Raw genomic sequence first — 22721 nt, 5'->3', positions numbered from 1 at the left:
CCAAGTAGATCAGGAAGTCATGCAGGGGCTAGAGGCAAGCAGAGCTATAAACCTCAAGACCCACCCTCCAGTGTGTGGTTCCCTTCAGTTAGGACCCAACTCTTGAAGACTCCCGAACCTCTCAAAACAGAGCTACCAGCTGGTGACCGAATGTTCCAGCATGTCCGGGGACATTTCATATTCATATAGTCATTCTGGGACAGCACCCATCCCTCCACTCAGGCTGTGGAAGAGCTGCTCCATCAGTAACCCAGGAGCAAGTGTGAAGATTGAGAAGATGGAAGACCCATGCAAATACACAAGTCCCTATATCCTGACCTCCCGGGCATGCCGTTAGAGGGAACCCAGGGATGGCTTCTGAGTGGCCATAATGAAAACTTCTTAGCTGGCAGCTGAGAAAACACTGAGCTTTCTAGAGCTGTAGAAATGCCAGCGGGGCCTTGGGCCAGAGTTGAAAGAACCCTGCCAGGCCCCAAAGACAGGCTGTTGCTGCTACTGCCCCAGCTAGGTGCTCATTCGGTAGCCTGGACCATGGGTACCGCCACCTGGGGGGGCTTTGAGAAGCATTCCCTGGGACTGGGTCCTCCCGACTGCTGCCCCCTGCTGTTATCCCTGTCACCAGATGGGGTAGACACCCTACAGGGAATGTCACCAGAGGGTGGTAGACGCCTTACAATGAATGCCAGGAAAATGCTTTCATTACGTGGGCAGTGAGGCCCAAAATCCATCACCACCACAGCCTTCTCTCTCACGTGAAAGTCTTCACATACGACATTTCTGGTAATTTTGAGAAGGGGGTGTTAAAAAAGACTCCCCTCTCTTCTCACCTTCCCTAGCATGGTACATGGTCCGCTTCTTTTAAGCGGTGCCCCTATTGTCGGTGTGACCGTAAACAGGCAGCAGATTACCTCCAAACTAATCAGCTGTTTCAAAGGATCAGTTGGGTTTTGTTAGAATTAGCACATCAGACTTTGGATTCATAAGAGCCAGCCAGCAATGCTTTCTTTCAGATGCGTTTTGTGGAGGGAACGGGGTTGGGGGGGGGGGCGCTAAATGCTCCAGAAAATAGCTTCCTCCAATCCTGCTTTTATTACAGCGAGTCCTCCTAAGTGGCTCGTTAGCTTCTAATTGTTTGCGAGGGCTGGTCCTAGATGAATGGGCTCGCCAAATGAAAGGTTTGCCAAGTTGGTGAACTGCTGCCATCTACTGACGAACGGTGGTAAGACGTGGGTCCATTTTGAGGCTTCCCTGGACTTACAGATCTTATTCATAACCTCGCCCATAGGTCAAGGGGAAGCAGATTCATTCATTCCAGATTCTCACATCCTATTAGTTGAGCCATTCATTGACGGTAAAAACACACAGTGTGGCGTCATCTTTGTTATGTTCCAGGAGTAAAATGTGGTTTACTAGAAACACAACCCAGAGCAGGGAAGACAGCATGGAGCATCAGGACCTGAGTCTGGAGCGCAGAATCCACGTTGAAAGCTGGGCATAGTGTTGTGCGCTGGGGGGAGGGGGACAGAGGGAGTTGAGACAGATAGGTAGGGTAGGTCCCTGTGTTTTCTGGCCAGCCGATCTAACCAAACAGCAACCTCATTAAGAGATGTCTCACAAAATAAGGAGGATAAAACAATCGAGCAAAAACGGTATCAGTATCAGCGTCAAACTCTGGCCTCCACATAACCAGGCACACGTGTGCACATGCATGCACGCACAAGCATATACAAATACAAGAAACAACCTTCCAGGGCTCAAAGGCTATAAATGAAAAACATCTGTGCCAAACTTTTCACTGGCATTTTTGTCCTAAAATTTTTTTTCCTGAGAAAATTCTAATGTATATAAATATTTTCACGCTTCTGCGGTAGTCTTTCGGTAAATAGCTATGAAAAAAAAAAAGGGGTGACCAAAGCTGGGACTCCCAAGCTGCCCCAAGACGATGACTAACTCTTCTGACAAGATGCTTTTGCTGCTGAACCAGACTGCTGCATAGCAGACCTCAAGGGGAGCGATTCATTTCTAAATGACTTACAGAGGGCACAGGGAAGGGAAAGCCACCTTGTGCCAGCTAGTCCTGTGTCAGCGTGACACAGGTAGAGTCGTCTGAAAGGAGGGACCCTCGAGTGAGAAAAGGCCTCCACGCAATCAGCGTTTTCTTAATTAATGATTGATGTGGGAGGGCCCAGGCTATTGTGGGTGGGGCCATCCCTGGCTGGTGGTCCTGGGTGCTATAAGAAAGCAGACTGAGCAGCCAGAGGGAGCGAGCCAGTAAGCAGCACCCCCCTCCCAGGGCCTCTGCACCAGCTGTTTACCCCAAGTTCCTGTGCTGATTTCTTTCAGTGACGTGGAAGCATAAGCCGAATAAACCCTTTCCTCCCCAGGTTGTTTTGTTTGTGGTGTTTATCACAACATTGATAACCCTAATTAAGACACACCTCTTCTGTGGAGGGTGCAAGCTGTTGGTGATTGGTTGGTTGCTTGGATTGGTTTTGTTTTGTTTTGTTTTACTTATTTTTATTTTATGTGCATTGGTGTTTTGCCTGCATGATTATCTGTGTGAGCGTGTCAGATCCTGGAGTTAGAGACATTTGTGACCGACCATGTAGGTGCTGGGAATTGAACCTAGGTCCTCTGGAAGAGCGATCAGTGCTCACAACCACTGAGCCATCTCTCCAGCCCCTTGGTTTGTTTCCTTAATCAACAGTTCTGTGTACATTATAGTCTATTTCCAGCAATTTCATAACCATAAACAGTGGCGTCGTTATGCTGTATAAAAAGGATGAGAAAACCAGAACAATGAGTGTGTTCAGTCAAGTTATGGGTGTGAGGGACAAGGACAAGGACTCCTAAGGGAAGTATTCAGTGTCACAGAGGGGAACAGAAGGGAAAACAAGAGGCCAGTTTATTTTCATGGGAATATTTTGGTCAGTGAAAGAATAGATCTTTCTGGTCCTGTTGCCCTGACCCTGAAATCTGCCCAAGGTACACAGAATTCTAACTACCCAGCATCCTCCCCAGTTCTAGCAATCCCCCCCCCCAGCCACCCTATCAAGGAATGTCCCTCCAGCTTTAATGGATGGAGTCCCTCTACATCCCCTGCAAAGGCTGTTTGCTTAAGGTGGTCCCAAATCTGTTATCTGAATCTTCTCCAGTTTCATATATTACTTGGGTTTTTAACCATTGACCAGTTGGGCCTCTAAAGGAGGGACGTGTGTTCTGTGACTCACAGCACCCTCTCTTGCTTACAGGTCTGGCTGGCTTTGCTCGCCTCTGTCCTGGAGATCAATATGAAGTAAGTAACATGTTGGTGTACATGTTGACATTGGGGCTTGAAGGACAGGGGTTGTCTATAGTTTTGTTTTTAGTTGCTGCTGCTGCTGCCTCTACTGTTTTAGTACCAGGAACTGAACCCAGGATTAGTGCTCTACCATTGAACTGCATCTTCAGTCAATGTTTTACTTTTTGACTAAATTGTGTGTGTGTCTGTCTGTCTGTCTGTCTGTCTGTGTGGGTGTGGACAGGAGTACAGGTCCTGCAGAGACCAGAGCTTGAGTTGCAGGCAGTTGTGAGCTGCCTGGTGCGGGTGCTAGGAACTGAGCTCAGGTCCTCTGCAAAAGCAGGGTGTGCTCTTAATAGCTGAGCCATTTCTCCACTCCTACCTTTTGGTTTTGAAACAGCATTTCGTAAAGTTGCTCAGGCTAGCCTTGAACTTGAAATCCTCCTGCCTCCGCTAGGATGTCGGGTACACACTACCAGGCCTGGGCCCAGTTATTTTTGATTAATTTGTCTTTAACACTTTGAGCCAGTGAGGAAGTTTGGAGGGTATCTAAGAACTCCCGCATACAGAACGTGACCGCTCCATTTACCCCGTTACCATGTGGATGCTACTTTGCTCACAGCAACCACGACCCCTCATTGCTAAGTTCTTCTCCCAACAATCCTTAACACCTACAAATTTAGCATTGCCTCTTCAGCAAATGCCATCTGATAGTCTATGCTCATAGTCTCCCAAGTGCCCCAAAATTTTACACTGTATCGGTTTTTCTTCCTGATTCAAGATCTAATCTAGGATCATGGCTGATTCAAAGTTTTAGGACTATAAAAGGGACACAGCTACCAGGCATGTCCAGCTCATGGCCTGGGAACTGCCTGCAGCCAAGAACAGGAACATGGGCCAGACACAAAATCGTAAACATCAGACATTAGGAGATAATTTGTGTGTGGAAATTTTTGATAACTCAGTTGCACGGTTCTTGAGTGTGAACTTTGTGTGTGACAATATCATCTGACCGTGTCCAAAGGTTGGACATGACCAATACCTGACTGTAGAGTTTTCTTTATCAAAACATACTTATAAACAACACAGTAGCTCATACCTGAAGAGAGTGTCAGCTTGAGATAGCCTGAACCTTGCCAGGAGGTGATGGTGCATGCTTTGAATCTCAGCACTTGGGAGACAGAGGCAGGTGGATCTCTGTGAGTTCTAGGCCAGTCCAGTCTACACAGAGAGTTCCAGAAGACGCAGGTCTACACTGAGAAATCATATGTCAAAAAGCCGAGGGGGGGGGTTTGACACCCGTAATAAGACCATGTCTCAAAAACAAAGCAATCAAGATCTTTTTGAAACAGAAAGGCCTTTTGTCTTCTCCTTCAGAGCATGCACACAGTACTTTCGTCATCTCCTTGCAAAGGCTCTAAGGTCATTCACAACAGCTTCCCTTCTCTGCCGGAGAACAGAAGGGTTCAGCCTTTACCAATGTCACCTCCCTCATTCAGCGGAAGAAACCTCTATTTCTCCCTTCTGGATGCAAATAGAATTGGAGATGGTTCTTGTCTCGCTAAAAGAGCTGGTGTCAGCAAGGAGCTCTGATGGCTGAGATGGTGATGCCGGATAGACAAAGACAAGTTTCACATTGAGTGGGCAGACTAACACGGGGCTATGACCTCTTTTTCAAAACAAGGTTTCTCTGTATAGTCCTAGCTGTCCTGGAACTCACTCTGTAGGCCAGGCTGGCCTTGAACTCAGAGATCCGCCTGCCTCTGCCTCCCAAGTGCTGCTAATAAAGGCATTCTCCACCAACACCTGACCTCTTTTTTAAATACCTATGTAGATTTATTTTTATTTTATGTGTATGAATGCTTGCCTGCATGTATGTCTGTATACCACGTGTGTGCCTGGTGCCTGCAGAGACCAGAGGAGGGTGTTGGATCCCCTGGAACTGAAATTAAGGTAGTTATAAGCCATAATGTGGGTGCTGGGAACCAAACCTCAGTCCTCTGCAAGAGAAGCGAGTGTCCTTAGCCACTGAGTCGATTCTCCAGCTGCTGCTATGCTGTCTTACTAAAGAAGCTTCCACACCCTCAGCTACAGAAGCAGAATGTACTCCTTGACTAGGCCAGGTGTGCTGACGATATGCCTATAACAAATAGCCAGCCACTCAAGAATCAGACAGGGGCTGGAGAGATGACTCAGCAGCTAAGAGCACAGTCAGGAGGTCCTGAGTTCAATTCCCAGCAACCACCGTGGTGACTCACAACCATCTGTAATGAGATCTGGTGCCCCTTTTTGGCCTGCAGGCATACATGCAGGCAAAACACCGTATACATAATTAATAAATAAATGTTTAAGAAAAAAAGTCAGACACAAGTAGAGTTCTGAGTTTAGAGGCCAGCCTGATCTACTTAGTGAGTTCCAGGCTAACCAGAGCGACATAGTGAGACCCCATTTCAAGTATATAAACAAATCAATTAAACCTCCAAACCCTCATGGGCTCCCCTGAGAACCCAGGCTTAGGGGTGGGAAGAGGAATGAAGGGCAGGTGCCTATTTCCTGGCTCTTGGATCTTGGCCACTGGGAGAGAAATGGAGTGTGATGGAACATGAGGCTCCCTAACTAATGTCTTCACCCCAGATTTTCATGAAGTATGGCCGGCAAAGGTGGAAACTGAAGGGCAAAATAGAAGTGAATGGCAAACAGAGCTGGGATGGAGAAGAAACGGTCTTCTTGCCCCTCATAGTCGGGCTCATTTCCATCAAGGTACGGCATCGCTGCCTTTTGTTGTTTTTCCTGATGATCCCTGGGTGGGGACCCTCCATCCCACACACAGGCTTCTGTCTGTGCAAAGCCGCTTAGACTTGAACAGTCTCTCAAAGACAGGAGACAAAGTACCTGTAACAAAGTAACATTTTACAGATACCTGTGTTTCGGAAATAAGGAATTCATTGACTGCCGGGAAAGTGAAAATACTATTCCTCCTTTTCTCCTCTCACCTTCTCTACCAGGTCACAGAACTCAAAGGACTGGCGACTCACATCCTGGTAGGCAGCGTGACCTGCGAGACCAAAGAGCTGTTTGCAGCCCGCCCCCAGGTGGTGGCTGTTGACATCAATGACCTTGGTACCATCAAGCTGAACCTGGAAATCACCTGGTAGTAAGTTCCTTTTTTCACGTTCGCCCTAGAAAAGCAGGTGCGGACTGCTGAAGCTGTTCAGGGCTGGTGTGTAAACCGTGGTGTCCGCACGGAGCAGTGGCCACACCCAAACTGCTACACCTTCTTTTTTTTTTTTTTTTTTTTTTTGTATTTTCTGACAGCCTAATCTGAGCCATCCAAACCAGCCCTGTTCTCACCGGTCTGAGTTGAGAAGCCATCTTCCACCATCCCATGATGATAGGTGATTTTAACAAATATGCTGACCTGAGAACCTATTGTTTTACAGTCCCTTTGATGTGGAGGACACAACCCCATCATCAGGCCCTGGGAACAAGACCGCTGCTCTCCAGCGGAGGATGTCCATGTATAGCCAGGGCACCCCAGAGACTCCTACCTTCAAAGACCACTCCTTCTTCGTAAGTTCAGTGTGATTTCTGGCGTAGAGCTGATAAGGTTGGGGAGTTCTGGTAGAATGTGAAATGTGTAACACTCACAGCAGAGACTTTCAAGAATAGGAGAGATGCCTTAGCAGTTAAAGTGCTTGCTATTATACAAGCGTGAGGGCTAGAGTTTGGATCACCAAATCATACAGAGATGCCGGGTGGGTGTGATGGCCCAAATGTAATTCCAGCCTGGAAAAGATGCTATGGAAATGTCCAGAACAGGCTGGTTTGTGAGACCAGCCTTATCATAGAGCGGGTTTGATTGAGAGAACCCGCCTTGGGGAATAAGGGGAGATGTAATCAAGAAAGATTCCTGATAGCAACCTTGGAACTCCTCACCTGTGCATGTAAACATGCACCTACATCAGTACACGCATGCACGCCACACACATAAACACATGGAAAGAGGGGAAGTAATTCCTACAGGTCATCCTAATTGCGCGGTGACCACAGAACCCACGTTCTGAGACACACTGGGCCCGAGTCCAGGGTTGACTTCCTCTGCCTGTCTCTCCCTCACTCTACTTCCCCTTCGGCTGGGAAATGGCATGTAGGTTTTTCCAAGCATTCTTTGACATTAATCTTCTCACGTGTACACGAATGACACCTGCTTGACGTCATCAGGCCCTGCTAACTACCAAGGGAAACCCAGTAACCTGCTTCTTTCCACTAACTTTCCCCATCTCGCCCTGACTTCTGAAGAGATGGTTGCGGCTGTCTGTCTTGAGTGCCTTGCGAGACACTTTCTTTGCCACGCTGCACCACAACCACTCTGTCGGTGACCTGCCTTCCCTCAGCCTGAACCCCAAGGCCCTGCTAGAATTCTATGTGAGTGCGGGCTGCCCGGAGTGGTGTGCTTGACTTCAGGGAGCCTATGCATGCAGCCCAGCATGACTCTTGGGCTTTATCTGTCTTGCTTGCTGGGTGATAACTGTCCTGTCCTTGGGGTGGGAAGCATGATCATGCATGCAACTCTGTCGCCATTCTTTTCCAACAATTCCTGGTTTTATGCTGTGATTTTTCTATATGGTAACAAGACTCTCACTTTTTAAAAACAAACAATAGTATTGGGGCTGGCGGTGTAGCTCGGTTCATAGAGTGCTTGAGTCCAGGATTCTAAACTCAGCACCATGTGACCAGGTGTGGTGGTACACCTGTAATCCCAGCACTCAGACAGTAGAGGCAGGGAGGTTAGGAATTGAGCACCAGAGGCTGAGTTCCTATGAGGGCGGGAAACATTGTTATTTCCAAAGGTAACTGGTTTACCACTGGCATCAGACTTCCAAAAGCCGGCACTCAAGGGCTCGAAAGGGTTTAAGCCAGCTTCGTGGTAGCTGCTTCTGTGTAGCTTCTGTCTTCCGTTGGTGCAGTCTTTGTTCTTTCCATCCTGCTGTGGTAAAGGAAATCCTGGGATTCGTAAAAACTTAATAGGCAATCTATTTTATGAATTACATATTTTTAAGAGAATGTATGGACAGGTACACATACCTATGAGGAATATTTTGCTCTTTGTCTGAAGAATCAATGTCACATTTAATTATCCTGGGAGGAGATTAAAGGACCTCTGGCTAATAAGAATAACAGCAACTACATCTAATTCATTGAACTTAAAGATGAAGGTGAAAAGGACAGCACACATGCTCGTGGAGTTTCAGAGGAGAATAGGAAGGACCATTTGGGAACTGTGTAAAAGTAATACCAAAAACCAATAGGCTGATACACTTGTACACATAACTACAGATAGGACAGATAGTCATGCCCGTGTGACATACCTGGGAGGGCCACTGGAATGTTGGAGTCCCCTAGCACTCGTGACAAACACCTGACAAGCAGCAACTTAAGGCAGGAAGGGTTTGTCTGAACCCACAGCGTAAGGGGTCTCTGGTGGAGAAGGCATGGCGGCAGGCAGGTGATACAGCCGATGGCACTGTGTTAGCAGTCAGGGCGCAGATAAACACTGATGCTCAACTCAGTCTCTCCTCTTATTCTATCTGAGATTCTGTCCCGTGGAATGTTGCCACCGCACATTCAGGGTGGGTCATCCCCACCTCAATTAAACCTTTCTGGAAACACTCTCAGAGGCATACCCAAAGGAATGTTTCAACAGTGATTCTAGTTTTACACCAGTTGACAATGATGAACAACCATCATGTAAGGGTTGGTAGAAGCTTAACAGCATAGTTTAAGCAAGATTAGAAAACACTGGGTCACTTACTAAAGTGTTTGGGAAAATACAGACCTCCTTGGGGCAACCATTTACATCTGTTCATAGCCATCTAACGCATTTCTCCCTCTCCACTCTGCCCCTCCTGCATGCTCCACAGCTCTTCAAATGTCCCACATTGCCGGGCGATGGTGGCGCACGCCTGTAATCCCAGCACTCGGGAGGCAGAGGCAGGCGGATCTCTGCGAGTTCGAGACCAACCTGGTCTACAGAGCTAGTTCCAGGACAGGCTCCAAAGCCACAGAGAAACCCTGTCTGGAAAAAAAAATGTCCCACATTCTTTCCAGAACTCTTATGTCTCTTCCTCCTGTCCTCTGCCTCACCAGTCTATGACCAGGTTCTAGAACCATCTTTTCCCTCGCTGGGACCTTGATCTCATAACATCCTTCCCAATGTGTCTTTTGTCAACCAAGGTAAAATCAATCTAGTCAAGAGCTAAGAAGGAATTCTGTGTCTCTGTCTGTGAGGACTATGCTACCTGGAGCCCATTGTGCAAGGTGTTAGGAGACGGTAGCTGTTGGTGGTTCCAGCTTCAAGGCTACATCTTCTGCACCTCGAGAACTGTGATTGGTGCCATGAAAGCCAAACTGTTTCGAGGGAGTGAGCACTCTTGGGAAGCATGGGGAATAGTTCTGCAGTTACATAGCCTAGTGAATTTCCTTCAGCACAGTGTGGGTAGTTTGCAAGGTCATGAAGTAGATGGTAGATATGGAGAGTTTGGCTGCACGCAAATCCTCCTGCCACTTTGAGAGCCCCCAAGGCCATAGTATTCCACTTTGGTTTCCTTCCTGCGGGTGCCTGTTGGAAGGTGTGTGAGAGCAGGCGTCTGAACTTAGTACAATTCAGTATTTGCCACTTAAATAAGTACAGATTGCCCTTGGCTACTGAGTGCTATGCTAGAGCCAGCAGCTTCCTTTCCCACCCTGATGCAGCTAAGTGGTGTGTGCACAGAAGTCCAGGCGAGGCTACACAGGCCCTCATGAAGAACATGAGCATTTATAAAGAGCCTAAAGGGTTTTCAGAGAAGGCCCAGCACTCAGGACTTTGATCCTTCGTCCATATGTTCCACAAACCTTCCCTTTACCCTTTACTAGAGATGTAAGGATGTAACAGACCTTGAAAGTAGAGAGAGGAACTCGGATTTGAGAGGTAGAAGAAGTGTCCGGGAGCCACTGTCTCTACGGGCTCGGAGGAGGACAGCCGCCATCTTGCTTATATTAGTTAACTCATTGTCCTTGTTCACTGGGATCATTCCTGGCATGACTGTGCAAATTCTTGACTTTACATGCAATTAAAACAGACATTAGCTTAACACTGACTACGTATAGCTATCCTTGAGTATCTATAGGGAATTGATACTAGAACCCCATAAAACGCCCAAATCCATAGAGGCTCAAGCCCCTTACATCAAAGGAGTGATCACATAGACCCTCCGTATACCCCCCTGTACTTCAGATCCTCTCCTTATGAGCTAACATATGACTCCAAATCAGTGTAACTGATGGGGAAAGAGTTATCCCACTGTAGTGAGTAACGGGAAGGAAAGGTCTGTACATGTTCCAAATACTTCCCATCTGTGGTTGCTTGACTCTGCAGGCTTAGAATCGGTAGATACAGAGAGGAATGGCTGCTCTTTAAAAGCCCAATCTGAAGGACCAGTGAGGTGCTCCGTGGGTAAAAGTATTTCGCCATACAAGGCTGACAACCTTAGATCAGTCGCTGGGGAAATAATGAGAGAACTAACTCCACAGAGTTGTCTTTTAGCCTCCACATGTGTGCCTTCTCTCTGTCTCTCTGTCTCTCTGTCTCTCTGTCTCTCTCTCACACACAAACACATTCTCTCTCTTTCTCGCTCTCTCTCTCTCTCGCACACACACTGTACACACACAAAAATAATAAATATAAAGATGGGTAGTGCTATTCATAGTGATGACTGTAGAGTACTGTGAGATCCTGGGATTTATAAAAATAAGCAACATCCCCACTCACCCTCAAAGTACATTTGAAAAATGTCAAACCTAAGAATAGCGCCATGAACTTTCACCTAGATCCAACAATGGAAACCGTTTTCAATGGCTTGTTTTCCTTTTCCTTTGCCTGTATACACACACACACACACACACACATCAAATAAATTGCTAATGTTATAGAGTTTCCTTCTTAATTGCCTCCTCTCTTGTCTGGAGATGAATCGTGCTGTATCGTTTTCCACAGTCAAATCTGCCAGATGACATCTTTGAAAATGGAAAGGCAGCAGAGGAGAAAAGGCCACTGTCCCTCAGCTTTAGTGACCTGCAGGACGGAGACTGTGTCTTCACCTCCAGCTCAGCCACCTCACCCTCCAGTTCACACTCAACCCATCCAGAGATTACCATCACCCCTGCTGAGCTCACCCATGGCAGCCTGTCCTCACAGAATGAGGGCACGGAGGACAGCAGCTCCTCATCTTCCAGGAATTCCCTGGGTGAGGACCATGAGCCAAAGACCCCTGCAAAGAGTGAGGCGGTAGAGCCCCGGAAGCCCGATGTGACCGCAGGGTCCGGCGCAAAGAGCCTCTTCCTGGAAAATAGTGTTGCTGAGGCTCTCCTGCAGGAATCAGATGAGGCCTCTGAGCTCAAGCCCGTGGAGCTGGACACTTTTGAAGGAAACATCACCAAGCAACTAGTGAAGAGGCTCACCTCAGCCGAGGGGCCCATAGTGATGGAGAAGCTTTTCTTTGAAGGCTCTGTGGGTAGCGAGTCTGAGGCTGGCCGGTCCTTTCTCGACGGCAGCCTGGAAGATGCCTTCAATGGACTCTTCCTCGCGTTAGACCCACACAAGGAGAAGTACAAAGAGTTCCGGGATCTGAACCAGGAAGTCACACACTTGGATGATGTCCTCAAAGTAAGTACCTTCCTGGAAAATCTGATTCGGTTTGGGAAAAGTCATTCTAAACCAACATTGTATTTAAGATAGCAAATCTTACCCTGTCCCAGGACATACGTGGAGGTGATTTGTTTAATTCCACTCACACCTACCCATTTTTATTTTCCTGACAACAAATAATCTAGCTAAAATGATTAGGGCTTGGTTTAAGAACTCCAAAGAAGGTCTAGGAATGGCTAAGACCAAGGGATCTGGACCAACAAGTCATTCTTTAGAGTCAGGTTCCTGAGAGGACGGACCTGGAAATGAAAGGAAAAGTTGGGGTCAGGCAGTCTTATGTCAAGCAAGTTTATTAAGTACAGCGTTTCATATATGAATTTCAGTGAAAAAAAATGGGTCAAGAGTCAGCAGAAAATAGCAATACAATGAGACAAAGTCAACAGGAAGCTATTCAAGCAATGTTCTACACAGCTCAAGTCCGTCAGAGACTGATCACACACAGCCTCGGGACTGATAATCATAGCCCTTTAGCAGGGATGTGTAGGGTTCTCAGGATTTGAAGTCACAGGTTCCCCTAAGGTCCAGGCCCCCGGTCATCATTGCCTTACCAGACTACATTCCTCATCTTAGACAGGGAACTATATTTCTTCTTCATACATCGGGGCCTCAGAGAAAGTCTTGGATCAAGCTATCCCCCAACAGTGAAGAGTTTGCCATGAAAATGGGGGACCCGAGTTCCATCCCCAACACCCACATGGAAACAGCTGAGCAGGGCTTGAAATCCCAGCGATCCCAGAAGCAGGTGGACCCCTGCAGTTTGCCAACCAGCCAGTCTAGACTACTCAGTGAGCTCCGTGACAGAGACCCTGGCTCAAAACAAGATGGTACCTCAAAAACAACCCTAGAGGCTGACCTCTGGCCTACATATGCACACCCTCATGTGTGTGTGCCCATATCCTCCACTGCCCCCACAGGTGTACCAAGTCCAAATGTGAAATACTGGTGTTTGCTCAACATGGTCTCAAAGATGCCACCAGTTAGGTTCTTTCTAGGGGTACCAGGGACGCTGGAGAAGTTAGTCCCACAGTATGGAGCTATCTTCTCTTCTCACAGTGTCCCTTGTTGAGGGTAGTCCCTCCTGAACTTGACCCAGATCTGCCAGCTGAGATCTCGAAGGTATCAGTAACACTAACACCTTTGCTCATATACTAGGAGCTAGGGAACCACAAATTCCAGCAGACACTTACATCCATCCCTGATGCTGAAGCAGGGACAAGGTGTGAAGGCAGGAGGGAGGGGGTGATAGCCCCTCAAACAGAATATCAAGCATCACAGCTACATCAGAATGAGTCTGCACCTGACATGCAGCTGGAAATTCTTTCTAAATGTAGCATAGGAAGACAGCTTATGTGGTCAGTTGTTGAACCTCTGTTTCCCTGCTCCGATTGTGTGGTCACATAGGATTCCTCAAATACAAAAAGCTTGAAATTTGCTGCAGCAAACTGAAAGCCAGTGCATAGGAGGTTCCCTTGTTCCTCTGTAAGATGCTTTTACATGGCCTTTGCAATATCAGGAGCTACAGTCTTAAGACTTCCTGACCATCTTCTTTGTCCCCATTTGCTCATACCGACCTAGCTCCTGACAAGATGTGTGCCTGGAGCAAATGAGAATAAGAATTTAGGCCTCCTGTGGCACTCCAGGTCCTCCAGTTTCACTGCAGTTCCACAACAGAAAGAACCTCCGAGAAGCAGGGACGGGCCCGTAGCATCTGCTCTCTGTAGGACTCATCTAAAAAAATGTTCCCTCAGAGCTCAAGCGTGGGGGACACCTGGAAGGTGCTCCACCTTGCGTCTCTTGTAAACAAGAGGTGCTCGTTTCAAAGAGTGGAGGTGCACACTGACCCCACTAAAGAAGGTGCCTTGAAGAAAGACAGTGGTGGGGTTTCATCTTCAGCGAGAAGGGTAAGAGACAGCCCCAGTCTAAGGCACCGATTAGGCTCAGCTCATCAGGATACAGTGGGCTCACTAGCTGTCCATCTTATAAAACCTTGGTGACCTCAGAGTCCTTTCTGGCTGAGCCTGCTCTTGTCCGGTACTGTTCCCGTATTGTCTAGTGAAATCCTCATCCACCTGTCTTTTTACTGTGACCGATGTTTGAAGCCAACATCTTGTACACAGGCTTAGGAAAGAAGACTCAAAAGACAGGCCAGGTTCACAACAGTCCCCCTTTCTCCCTGAGATCAGCAGCATCATTGGGACCTGAGGTTTGGGGCGAGTGGCTTCCGCAGGACAAAGCTCTCTTTTTCTTCCTCCTTCACATTCCTAGGATGCTAAACATCTTGAGGATCACAGACTCAATGATTCTGCTTCCCGGACGGAGATCACTGAGGGTGAATGAGACAACCGTGATTTAAAAGACTGAAAGACATGTCCCCAAGTGCTTCTGTGCCATCCCAAGTGTCTGGGACAGATTCCCGCAAGGCCCTCCCTACCTTGTGCTGAGAATCAGCAAGGGGATCTTCCTAGCCGGACAGAGGACATTTAGTGCGCCTTCTTTGCAGGACTTGTCCTGTTTAACCCACCTCAAGTCCTCTTGAATATGTGGATCTGCTTCTTTCTGTCTCCAGGCCATAGCTACTGGCACTGCCAGCCAGCTGGGCTTCAGTTTATGTCCTGCAACCTGCTCTAGAAGGAACCTGTCCCCACAGTCCCAGGGCCTGGCCAGAGGGGTGTCGGTACTTGTTCCTCTCAAGGCAGATGTCTAGGGAAATCAGGGTTATTTCCCCATCATGCCCAAGTTATTCATTTGTTCCTCCTTGTGCCTAGTGCTCATGATAATAAAAAAATAAAATAAAAGCTTCTTTGAATAGAGCATGGTCATGCAAGGCTTCCCCCCAGTCAGCCCTGGGCAAGTGAATCAATGCAAGGCTTACTTCCTAGTCAGCCCAGGGGGGATGGGTTCATTTTCTGAATTCTTTTTGTCATTTATTTAAAGCATACTTTAGACACAGAGCTCCAGGCACGGCACCCTGCAGACACTGTCTCTCGGCAGAAGAGGCTGGTTCTGGTTAACAGTCAGCAATGACTCAGTGGCTTTTAAAATTTGTCTGTTGGGTTGATTTAAAAAAAAAAATTGAGACAGTCCCACTGTATTTAGGCTGGTCTAGAATGCATGAGCTCAAATGGTACTCTCAGCCAGTCTCCGAGTGCCTGGGGCCTAGGCGAATGCACTGGTGCCGCCTTGCTCCTTCTGTTTTATTCGGTCATGAGCACTGCACCAAAAGAACACATCACTTCTGTCTCCCAAGACTTTCGGGTTATCATTTTTTAAAGTTGTTATTATAGCAATACAACTTCAAACAGAGGTAGATCTGCCAATCACCCAGTGACCCCCAGTGACCCCCCCCCTGAGATCCCCAGTGACCCCCAGTGGCCAATTGACCTCCATCCAGTCCTGTGTACTTCCCTCTGGGTTATTTTAGACCAAATCACAATTGTTGTGCCATTTTCTCTGCGGTTGTATTTCTGTTTCCCAAGATGAAGACTTTAAATGCCAGCCAAAAATAAAAGCTTGGAAAACTAAGAAAGTGTCATGTTTCCCACGGGTGCCAGGAGTCCTGCTGGTCCCCCTGGTGTGTTGATGGTCTCCTTGGTACCTTGTGCCTTTGCAGTGCAAGCCGGCAGGCAGCCGCAGCAGATCCTCCAGCTTAAGTCTGACAGTTGAGAGTGCGTTAGAAAGCTTTGATTTCCTCAACACCTCTGACTTTGACGAAGAGGACGAGGACGGGGATGAGGCCTGCCACATTGGAGGAGGAGCAGACTCTGTGTTTTCAGACACTGAGACCGAGAAGCCTGGGTGAGTGTAGAGACAGCCAGTGCTTACGTTTCTCCCATCACACCTGACACAGTCACCCTTCGTCACCGTGAGAGGCAACCTGGTTCGCAGCTCCAGGATGGCACGGTCCTTGCTGTCATGTTCGTCCTTACAAGCCACAGGCAGGCACACGTGGCCTAGGACAGCCCTGGGTGCAGTCCAGCACAAAACCATAAACTTACGTAGGACATCATGGCATTATTTTGTGACTTCCGTTAGTATCTAGATTGCACGGTTCTTGAGCGTGGACTTTCGTAGATGATGGTATTGTATCAGAATGTCAAAAGGTCGGGCACACCTGCATTCCTTTTGATCGTCAAGTGCAGCTTCTAAATTCTACTGACAATTGGAAGTTACATAGGGAACACAGCCCCTTGTATTTCTTAGCAGAAGAAGCGTCTATGTGAATTTGTGTACACAGACATGTGCGGTGTGTGGTGAGGGTCTACACATGCAGGTATACAACGACCACATGCAGGACATTCTGAATTAGCCAAGCCGGTAGCACCAGGCCTGGACCCACCATCCCTGCTGCACCACAGACTTCCAATGCCTTGGTTCGCTAAGCTGTTTTCTCAGCATCCTCTCTCTTTCCTTTCAGCTCATCTCTGCAGAGGTTGAAATCACTGGTGTGCTTCCCAAAGCCAGGCTTAAGTTCCCCTATCATGTAAGGATGGATGCTTGACACCCCATTAGATCTATGTCCCCCCGGGTAGAAAATGTGTCACCTTCTCTGTCAGGTGTCCTCCTACAGTCAAGCCAAAGTTCTTAGAACCAGATCCCGGGCCCACTTGGTGATTTCATGTTAAGCAAAAGAAACTTAATGGATGGTATTCACCTGCTAGGAAAGGATCCACCAACATGTAACAGAGGAAGGGATGATGTCCTCTATTACTTTTGGTTTCTGTTGTTGCCAAGAGGTTTTCTTTTCCAAAATAAGATATCACACACACACACACACACACACACACACACACACACACACACACATAAAGTTTTTGTTCATATATATGAGCAAACGGAAAATAAAAGGAAATTCCATGTAGAAAATGTGATATTTAATTTATGGTTCTTCATACTGCCTTGAAATTTCTTTGGCTTGACTGAATTTGCAAAATATTCCTTCACTTAAACTTTTCTACACCCCTGTTAGCTTTAGTTCTTGTATAAAAGTGTCAGGTACAGCTCTAAACTGCAGCATTTTTAACAAATATATCACCTCTTTCGTACATTCTACAGAACATTGATTTTTAAATCTGTCTAATCAAATTGGTCTTGCTGTATGTTATCAGAAGCACTAGGAAGAGGTATATGCATATGTGTAGAAGAATGTGCACACCCATTAGAGTATATGCATGTATGTATGTGCACATATGTATGGGAGTGTATATGAATGTGTGTATATGGACTGTGCAAGCCTGTGTAGTGTGTGACTGAGTATGCACTGAGAGCGTATGTGTATTATGTGCACAAGTGTATATGTGAGTTGTGTACATGGTTTGGTTTTTTGTTTTATTATGTTTTGTTATGGGTTTTTTGGGGGGTTTTTGTTTTTTGATTTTGGGTTTGTTTTTTTTTTTGTTTTTTTTTTTGTTTGTTTGTTTGTTTGTTTTGTTTTTTTGAGACAGGGTTTCTCTGTATAGTCCTTGACTGTCCTAGAACTCACTCTGTAGACCAGGCTGGCCTGGAACTCACAAATTCCAGAGAATTAAAGGCATGCACCACCACTGCCCAGCTTTGTGTTTATGTTTTAAATATGCCTTGCCTGCCGGGGTGTAAACTAAACATGATTCTTTTTTTTTTTTTTCTTTTTTGATTTTTCGAGACAGGGTTTCTCTGTGGTTTTGGAGCCTGCCCTGGAACAAGCTCTGTAGACCAGGTTGGTCTCGAACTCACAGAGATCCGTCTGCCTCCCGAGTGCTGGGATTAAAGGCGTGCGCCACCACCGCCCGGCCTAAACAGATTCTTATGTGGAAATGCAACAAAGGCAAGCACTCAGAGCTCCTAAGCTTCTGTGTGTTCTGTTACCGCTGTGGACACTGCAGAGTGGGAGGTGGAAGAGCAAAACTGCCCCTGTGTGCCTGTACGACCCAGCTACTCTCACCAGCATCCTTGCTACTCGGGCCTTCCGTGTATGAAATGATACAATCATCCCCTCCTCCCGAGCATATAAAAAATAAAATTAGGGGACATGAGAGGAGGCAGGGAGAGGGAATGAATGAGAGCGAAGCACAGTGGTGCAGAGATTTGGAGATGCCAAGGTAAACCCGTTTCTGTATACGCTAACCTAAAGAAATTAAATTTAAAAAAAAAAAGCAGAAAAATACTTCAGGACATATAAATAACTTAAATGCTAAATTTTGACACAATTATGAAAAGGATGGTTAGCTATTATAAAGGTTCTGGGTATTCCTGGGGCTTGATGCCTATCAAAACTGCAGCAGACACCAGCCAGATATCTCAGCAAGTGAAGTTCCTGCCACACAAGCCGGGTGACCTGAGTTGGATCCCAGCACAGAAACATGGATGGACAGATCCAGCTGGACAAGTTGTCCTCTGACCTCCAAGTACGCACCACAGCACACGTGCCTCCTCTCATAAACACAAAATGACCCATGAGTAACGTTTTTTGTTTCAGCAGAATTAGTTGCTAGAAGAGGCATACTTAATGATTCTAAAGTATAAAAATAAGTTCCTTTTCCCCCAAAATTTTGTTTTTCCTGTCTTTTTAAAATGGGAAGTATTCCACCCTTTTGAATATTAGAACATATTGCAAATTACAATGTCTACAGTACCATCATGATATTTTTTAAATATTTATTTAAATATTTATTTATTTATTTGTTATGTATACAATTCTGTCTGTGTGTATGTCTGCAGGCCAGAAGAGGGCACCAGATCTCATTACAGATGTTTGTGAGCCACCATGTGGTTGATGGGAATTGAACTCAGGACCTTTGGAAGAACAGGCAATGCTCTTAACCTCTGACCCATCTCTCCAGCCCCCCATCATGATATTTTTAAAGTAAACACTGAATACATTGAAAAGGCAGACACATTTTGGTAGTTTCATCCCTTCAGCCATGGTGGATTGTTTCAGCAGCATTCAAGGAAGTCACTTTCAAGACCAGAAAAGCAGTTAGCTACACGTCCTGTGTCCTCCATTATAACTCATGTCCATCACATGCAGTCAGTTCTTCCTTGGCCCCGAATATTTAGCCTTTCTTTTTCTCTTTTCTGCATGTTATACTATACCCACATGTGTATTTGTTTACATATATATCTCTATTACTGACTAGGTCCTGCATATGAGGAAGAACATGTGGTTTATTTTCTTTCTGAGATTGTGTGACCTTGTTTAGCATTATACATTCTAAATCCATCCATTTTATTGCAAATTTTGTGATTATATTTTTCTTTATATCTGATACTATATATGCCAACTTTATACATATATCAGATACATATGTACATCAAATTTTTATTAACCATTCATCTATTGATGAACAACTAGTTTGGTTTCAATTCTTTGTTATAACAAATAAAGCAGCAGGTGTTTCTTGTTCTAACTCTCTCGTGGATTTTTCAGTCTGGGTGAGGGATAACAGCATAAAAATATATTCAATAGAGGCTGGAGAAATGGTTTAGTGGTTAAGAGCACTGAATGCTCTTCCAGAGGTTCTGAGTTCAATTCCCAGCAACCACATGGTGGCTCACAACCATCTGTAATGAGACCTGGCATGGAAGGAATGCTGTACACATTATAAATATAAATAAGTTTTAAAAAATATATATTCAATAGTAAAGCTATATTCAGTAATGTAAGTGTAACAGTCCACAGCTTGAGAATGCCTATTCTAACTGTATAGAAGCTCATTGAGATGCATAGACTTGGTTCTGGTTAATTTTGGTGTGTAATGGTTTTGATTTACAGAGATCCTTGTAATAAAGTTTGTTTTTTAAAAATCATTTTTAAAAAGAAAATTCTATGTATTCAAATCATAAAATAATCCAGATAAAAATAATACTTATTTTTAAACTTAAAAACCATAAAATATGACCAGGCATGGTAGTGCACACCGCTAATCCCAGCACTTTAATCCCACTCAGGAGGCAGAGGCAGGTAAATCTCTGTGAGTTTGAGGTCAGCCTGGTCTACAGAATGAGATTCAGAATAGCCAGGGCTACATAATGAAACCTTGTCTCGAAAAACCAAAAATAAAGAAATAAGTAAACATAAAACCCATAAACTAAAGCAAAAACATAGTCCATTGAGAAAAGAATAAACTGCTACAGTGAAATCCACCCGTAATTCCAGCATTTCGAGGGTGGAGACAGCAAAGCAGGAATGCAGGGTCAGCCTTAGCTACATGAGAAGCCTCACATGTTAGACCATGTCTCAGAAGGAAAGAGGAAGGAAGAAAAGTAGATAACACACAAATCAGCCTGTCTAGTGTGTGTCCATGATGATGTAACCTCAGACAGTGTGATGGTGGGGACAGGACTGGGTTGAGAACTACACAGCCAGACTCCCCTGCTGGACAGCATCTGACTGTCCACAGCCCCGTGTCTGCCCTTGGCAGTTTTTCCTTCTTCTTGTCTTCAAGTAGCACTTGGCGTGAGGCCAGGTCAAGGCCTGCGAGATCACTCTTTAATGGAATCACTCATAAGACACCACAAACACAGGACTGTTGAATTGCAGAGAAGCTGGCCGATCCCCCGAACACAGAACGGGCAAATGAGGCGAGTGCAGAGTGAGGGCCCGGTTCAAAGACTTCCCGAGAAACTGTGTCGCAAAGCCCTCGTTGTGCTTGGAAAGCCTGTGTTTGCACGGTCTTATTTCAGCGTTGCTGAAATAAGTTGCTCTCGGAAGGGATCTCTGCTTTGAAGAGCAAACCGGGGTGAACTGCTTCCCGTGGGGACCACGTAAACTTGGCCTGTGGTTTGTGCACAGAAGGAAAGAGCTCGCGTTTCACCCACTTTCCTGCTTCACAGTTACAGGTCAGTGCACTCGGAAGCCAGAGGCCACCTTAGCGAAGCCCTGACTGAAGACACAGGCGTGGGGACCAGTGTGGCAGGAAGCCCGCTCCCACTGACCACAGGAAATGAGAGCCTGGACATCACCATTGTCAAACATTTACAGTACTGCACCCAGCTCGTCCAGGTAGGGTGCGTGGTGTGTGGGAAGTGGGACGTTGACATGCCGGGAAGGTATACATGTTTAGTTTTAGTTTTGCTGAGGAAATGGTAGTTCAGAGGTAAGAGAATGGAGCAAGTCAAAAACTTGACAGGCGTGTCAACCTTATTATTATTATTATTATTATTATTATTATTATTATTATTCCAAGACAGGGTTTCTCTGTGTAACAGCCTTGGCTGTCCTGGAACTAGCTCTGTAGACCAGGCTGGCCTTGAACTCACAGAGATCCACCTGCCTCTGCCTCCCGAGTGCTGGGATTAAAGGTGTGTGCCACCACCATCCTCGTTCACCCTTTCTTAAGCCTGGGTTTTCAATTTTAATATAACCTAGATCTGAAGACTGTAGTGGCTGCCAGACAGAATATGGTCAATGCTCTCATCCAGTTCACTGCCCGGTTGTAAAGGAAAGGGATGTGACAGAGGGAGACCAAGGTGCCATCTACAGGCGGAGTTGGAAAAAACAGTGTTTAACTTAGCGAACATTGAGTTCGCTAAGAACAAGCTAAGAACAATGTATTAGAAGCAGGTCGTGTTTCCCCAAATAGCTGAGGCTAGTCTTGAACTCCTAATCATCCTGCCTCTATCTCTCAAGTGCTGGGATTGCAGGCTGGCTCAGACTGGTAATTCTTACGAGCAATGGGAAGAAACGTTCCTCCAGGTCACCTCCTCACCGCTTAGCTCTCACTCTGGAACACTAGGGCCTCCTTCCTTTTCATTTCTCATGTCAATAGAAATTGACATGTTTATGGCCTGAGATGTTACTGTCCCAAAGCAAATGCTTTGAACATCTTTTGCAGCAGGAAGGCTCATTGCTAGAATCTGAAGTCTGAGAATGCCATTTATTTTAGGGTTCAAGTGTTCTAGACAGCATGGCCTGGCAGTGTTAGCCTCACCCATGAGCCATGCCCCCCATCTCTGCCTACCAGGCAACCTGGGCAGGTCCCCACGCGACAAAGGAGCAGAGTCACCAAACAGATCACTTAGGTCCTTCTTATTTTCCTTGTTCCCTGCACACAAGCGAAACCATTGCGTACGTGGTCTGAGGCCAGTTATATAGCCTCGGTTTGCCTCGGTCACTCAGGATTTCCTGTCACAAAATGGAGATGTCACTAGGGGTCTGCTCCTTAGGCCATTGTGAGAAATCGTGAGAACTAGTACATTGACAGAGCTCAGAGTGTTGCCAGGGACACAGACAGTGCTCTTGGCTTACACTGGGATAGCTCTGACTACATTTTCAGTTTGGAAACAGGGAAATAGAACCATGCAGTGAAAAACCCAAGCATTTTTAAAGCAAATTTTTTTGTTTGTTTATCCACCAGGACACAGCCTAACCTTCTGCTATCTTATACGAAACTGAGATTTACCTAGAGGAAAGGGTAGAGCTGAGTTTATACCAGTAATCCCGGAACTTGGGGGAGCTAAAACACTTATATATTATTATATTATAATTTTGATTATAAATTTGAGGACAGCCTGAGCTAATAGTTTCAGGCCAGTCTAGACCATATCTTAAAAATAACATGAAGCTCAGCCACTGAGAGAATTCCAGAACATATACATATGTGAAAAGGGTTAAGAGTTACGAAAACAGGTATGATTTCATGAACTGGCAGAGAATAAGGAACATTGTCAGGCTGGGACAAAAGTGTTGCACGGGTCAGCCTGGCAACCACTTTGGGAAGG

The 22721-nt window shown here is 46.1% G+C and overlaps 1 protein-coding gene across 3 annotated transcripts in view; it reads left to right on the top strand.

Moving 5' to 3' along the window:
* The window catches only part of Ripor2 (RHO family interacting cell polarization regulator 2), a 111593-nt gene that overhangs the window by 70932 nt on the left and 17940 nt on the right, over positions 1 to 22721 (top strand). For 2 of the 3 annotated variants that reach the window (XM_050142436.1, XM_050142435.1), the window contains exons 9-15: positions 3252 to 3295; positions 5915 to 6040; positions 6286 to 6434; positions 6721 to 6850; positions 11316 to 11984; positions 15637 to 15821; positions 20835 to 21003. In XM_050142436.1, the coding sequence (XP_049998393.1) occupies positions 3252 to 3295; positions 5915 to 6040; positions 6286 to 6434; positions 6721 to 6850; positions 11316 to 11984; positions 15637 to 15821; positions 20835 to 21003 (1472 nt within the window). Of the gene's footprint in view, positions 1 to 3251; positions 3296 to 5914; positions 6041 to 6285; positions 6435 to 6720; positions 6851 to 11315; positions 11985 to 14291; positions 15584 to 15636; positions 15822 to 20834; positions 21004 to 22721 lie in introns of those variants that run through there. The other variant, XM_050142437.1, reaches the window with a different exon arrangement.

Source organism: Alexandromys fortis, unplaced genomic scaffold, assembly GCF_014885135.2.
Source record: "Alexandromys fortis isolate MF-2015 unplaced genomic scaffold, M_Fortis_MF-2015_v1.1 scaffold_5, whole genome shotgun sequence".
Taxonomy (NCBI): domain Eukaryota; kingdom Metazoa; phylum Chordata; class Mammalia; order Rodentia; family Cricetidae; genus Alexandromys; species Alexandromys fortis.
This window is presented reverse-complemented; position numbering and strand designations above follow the sequence as displayed.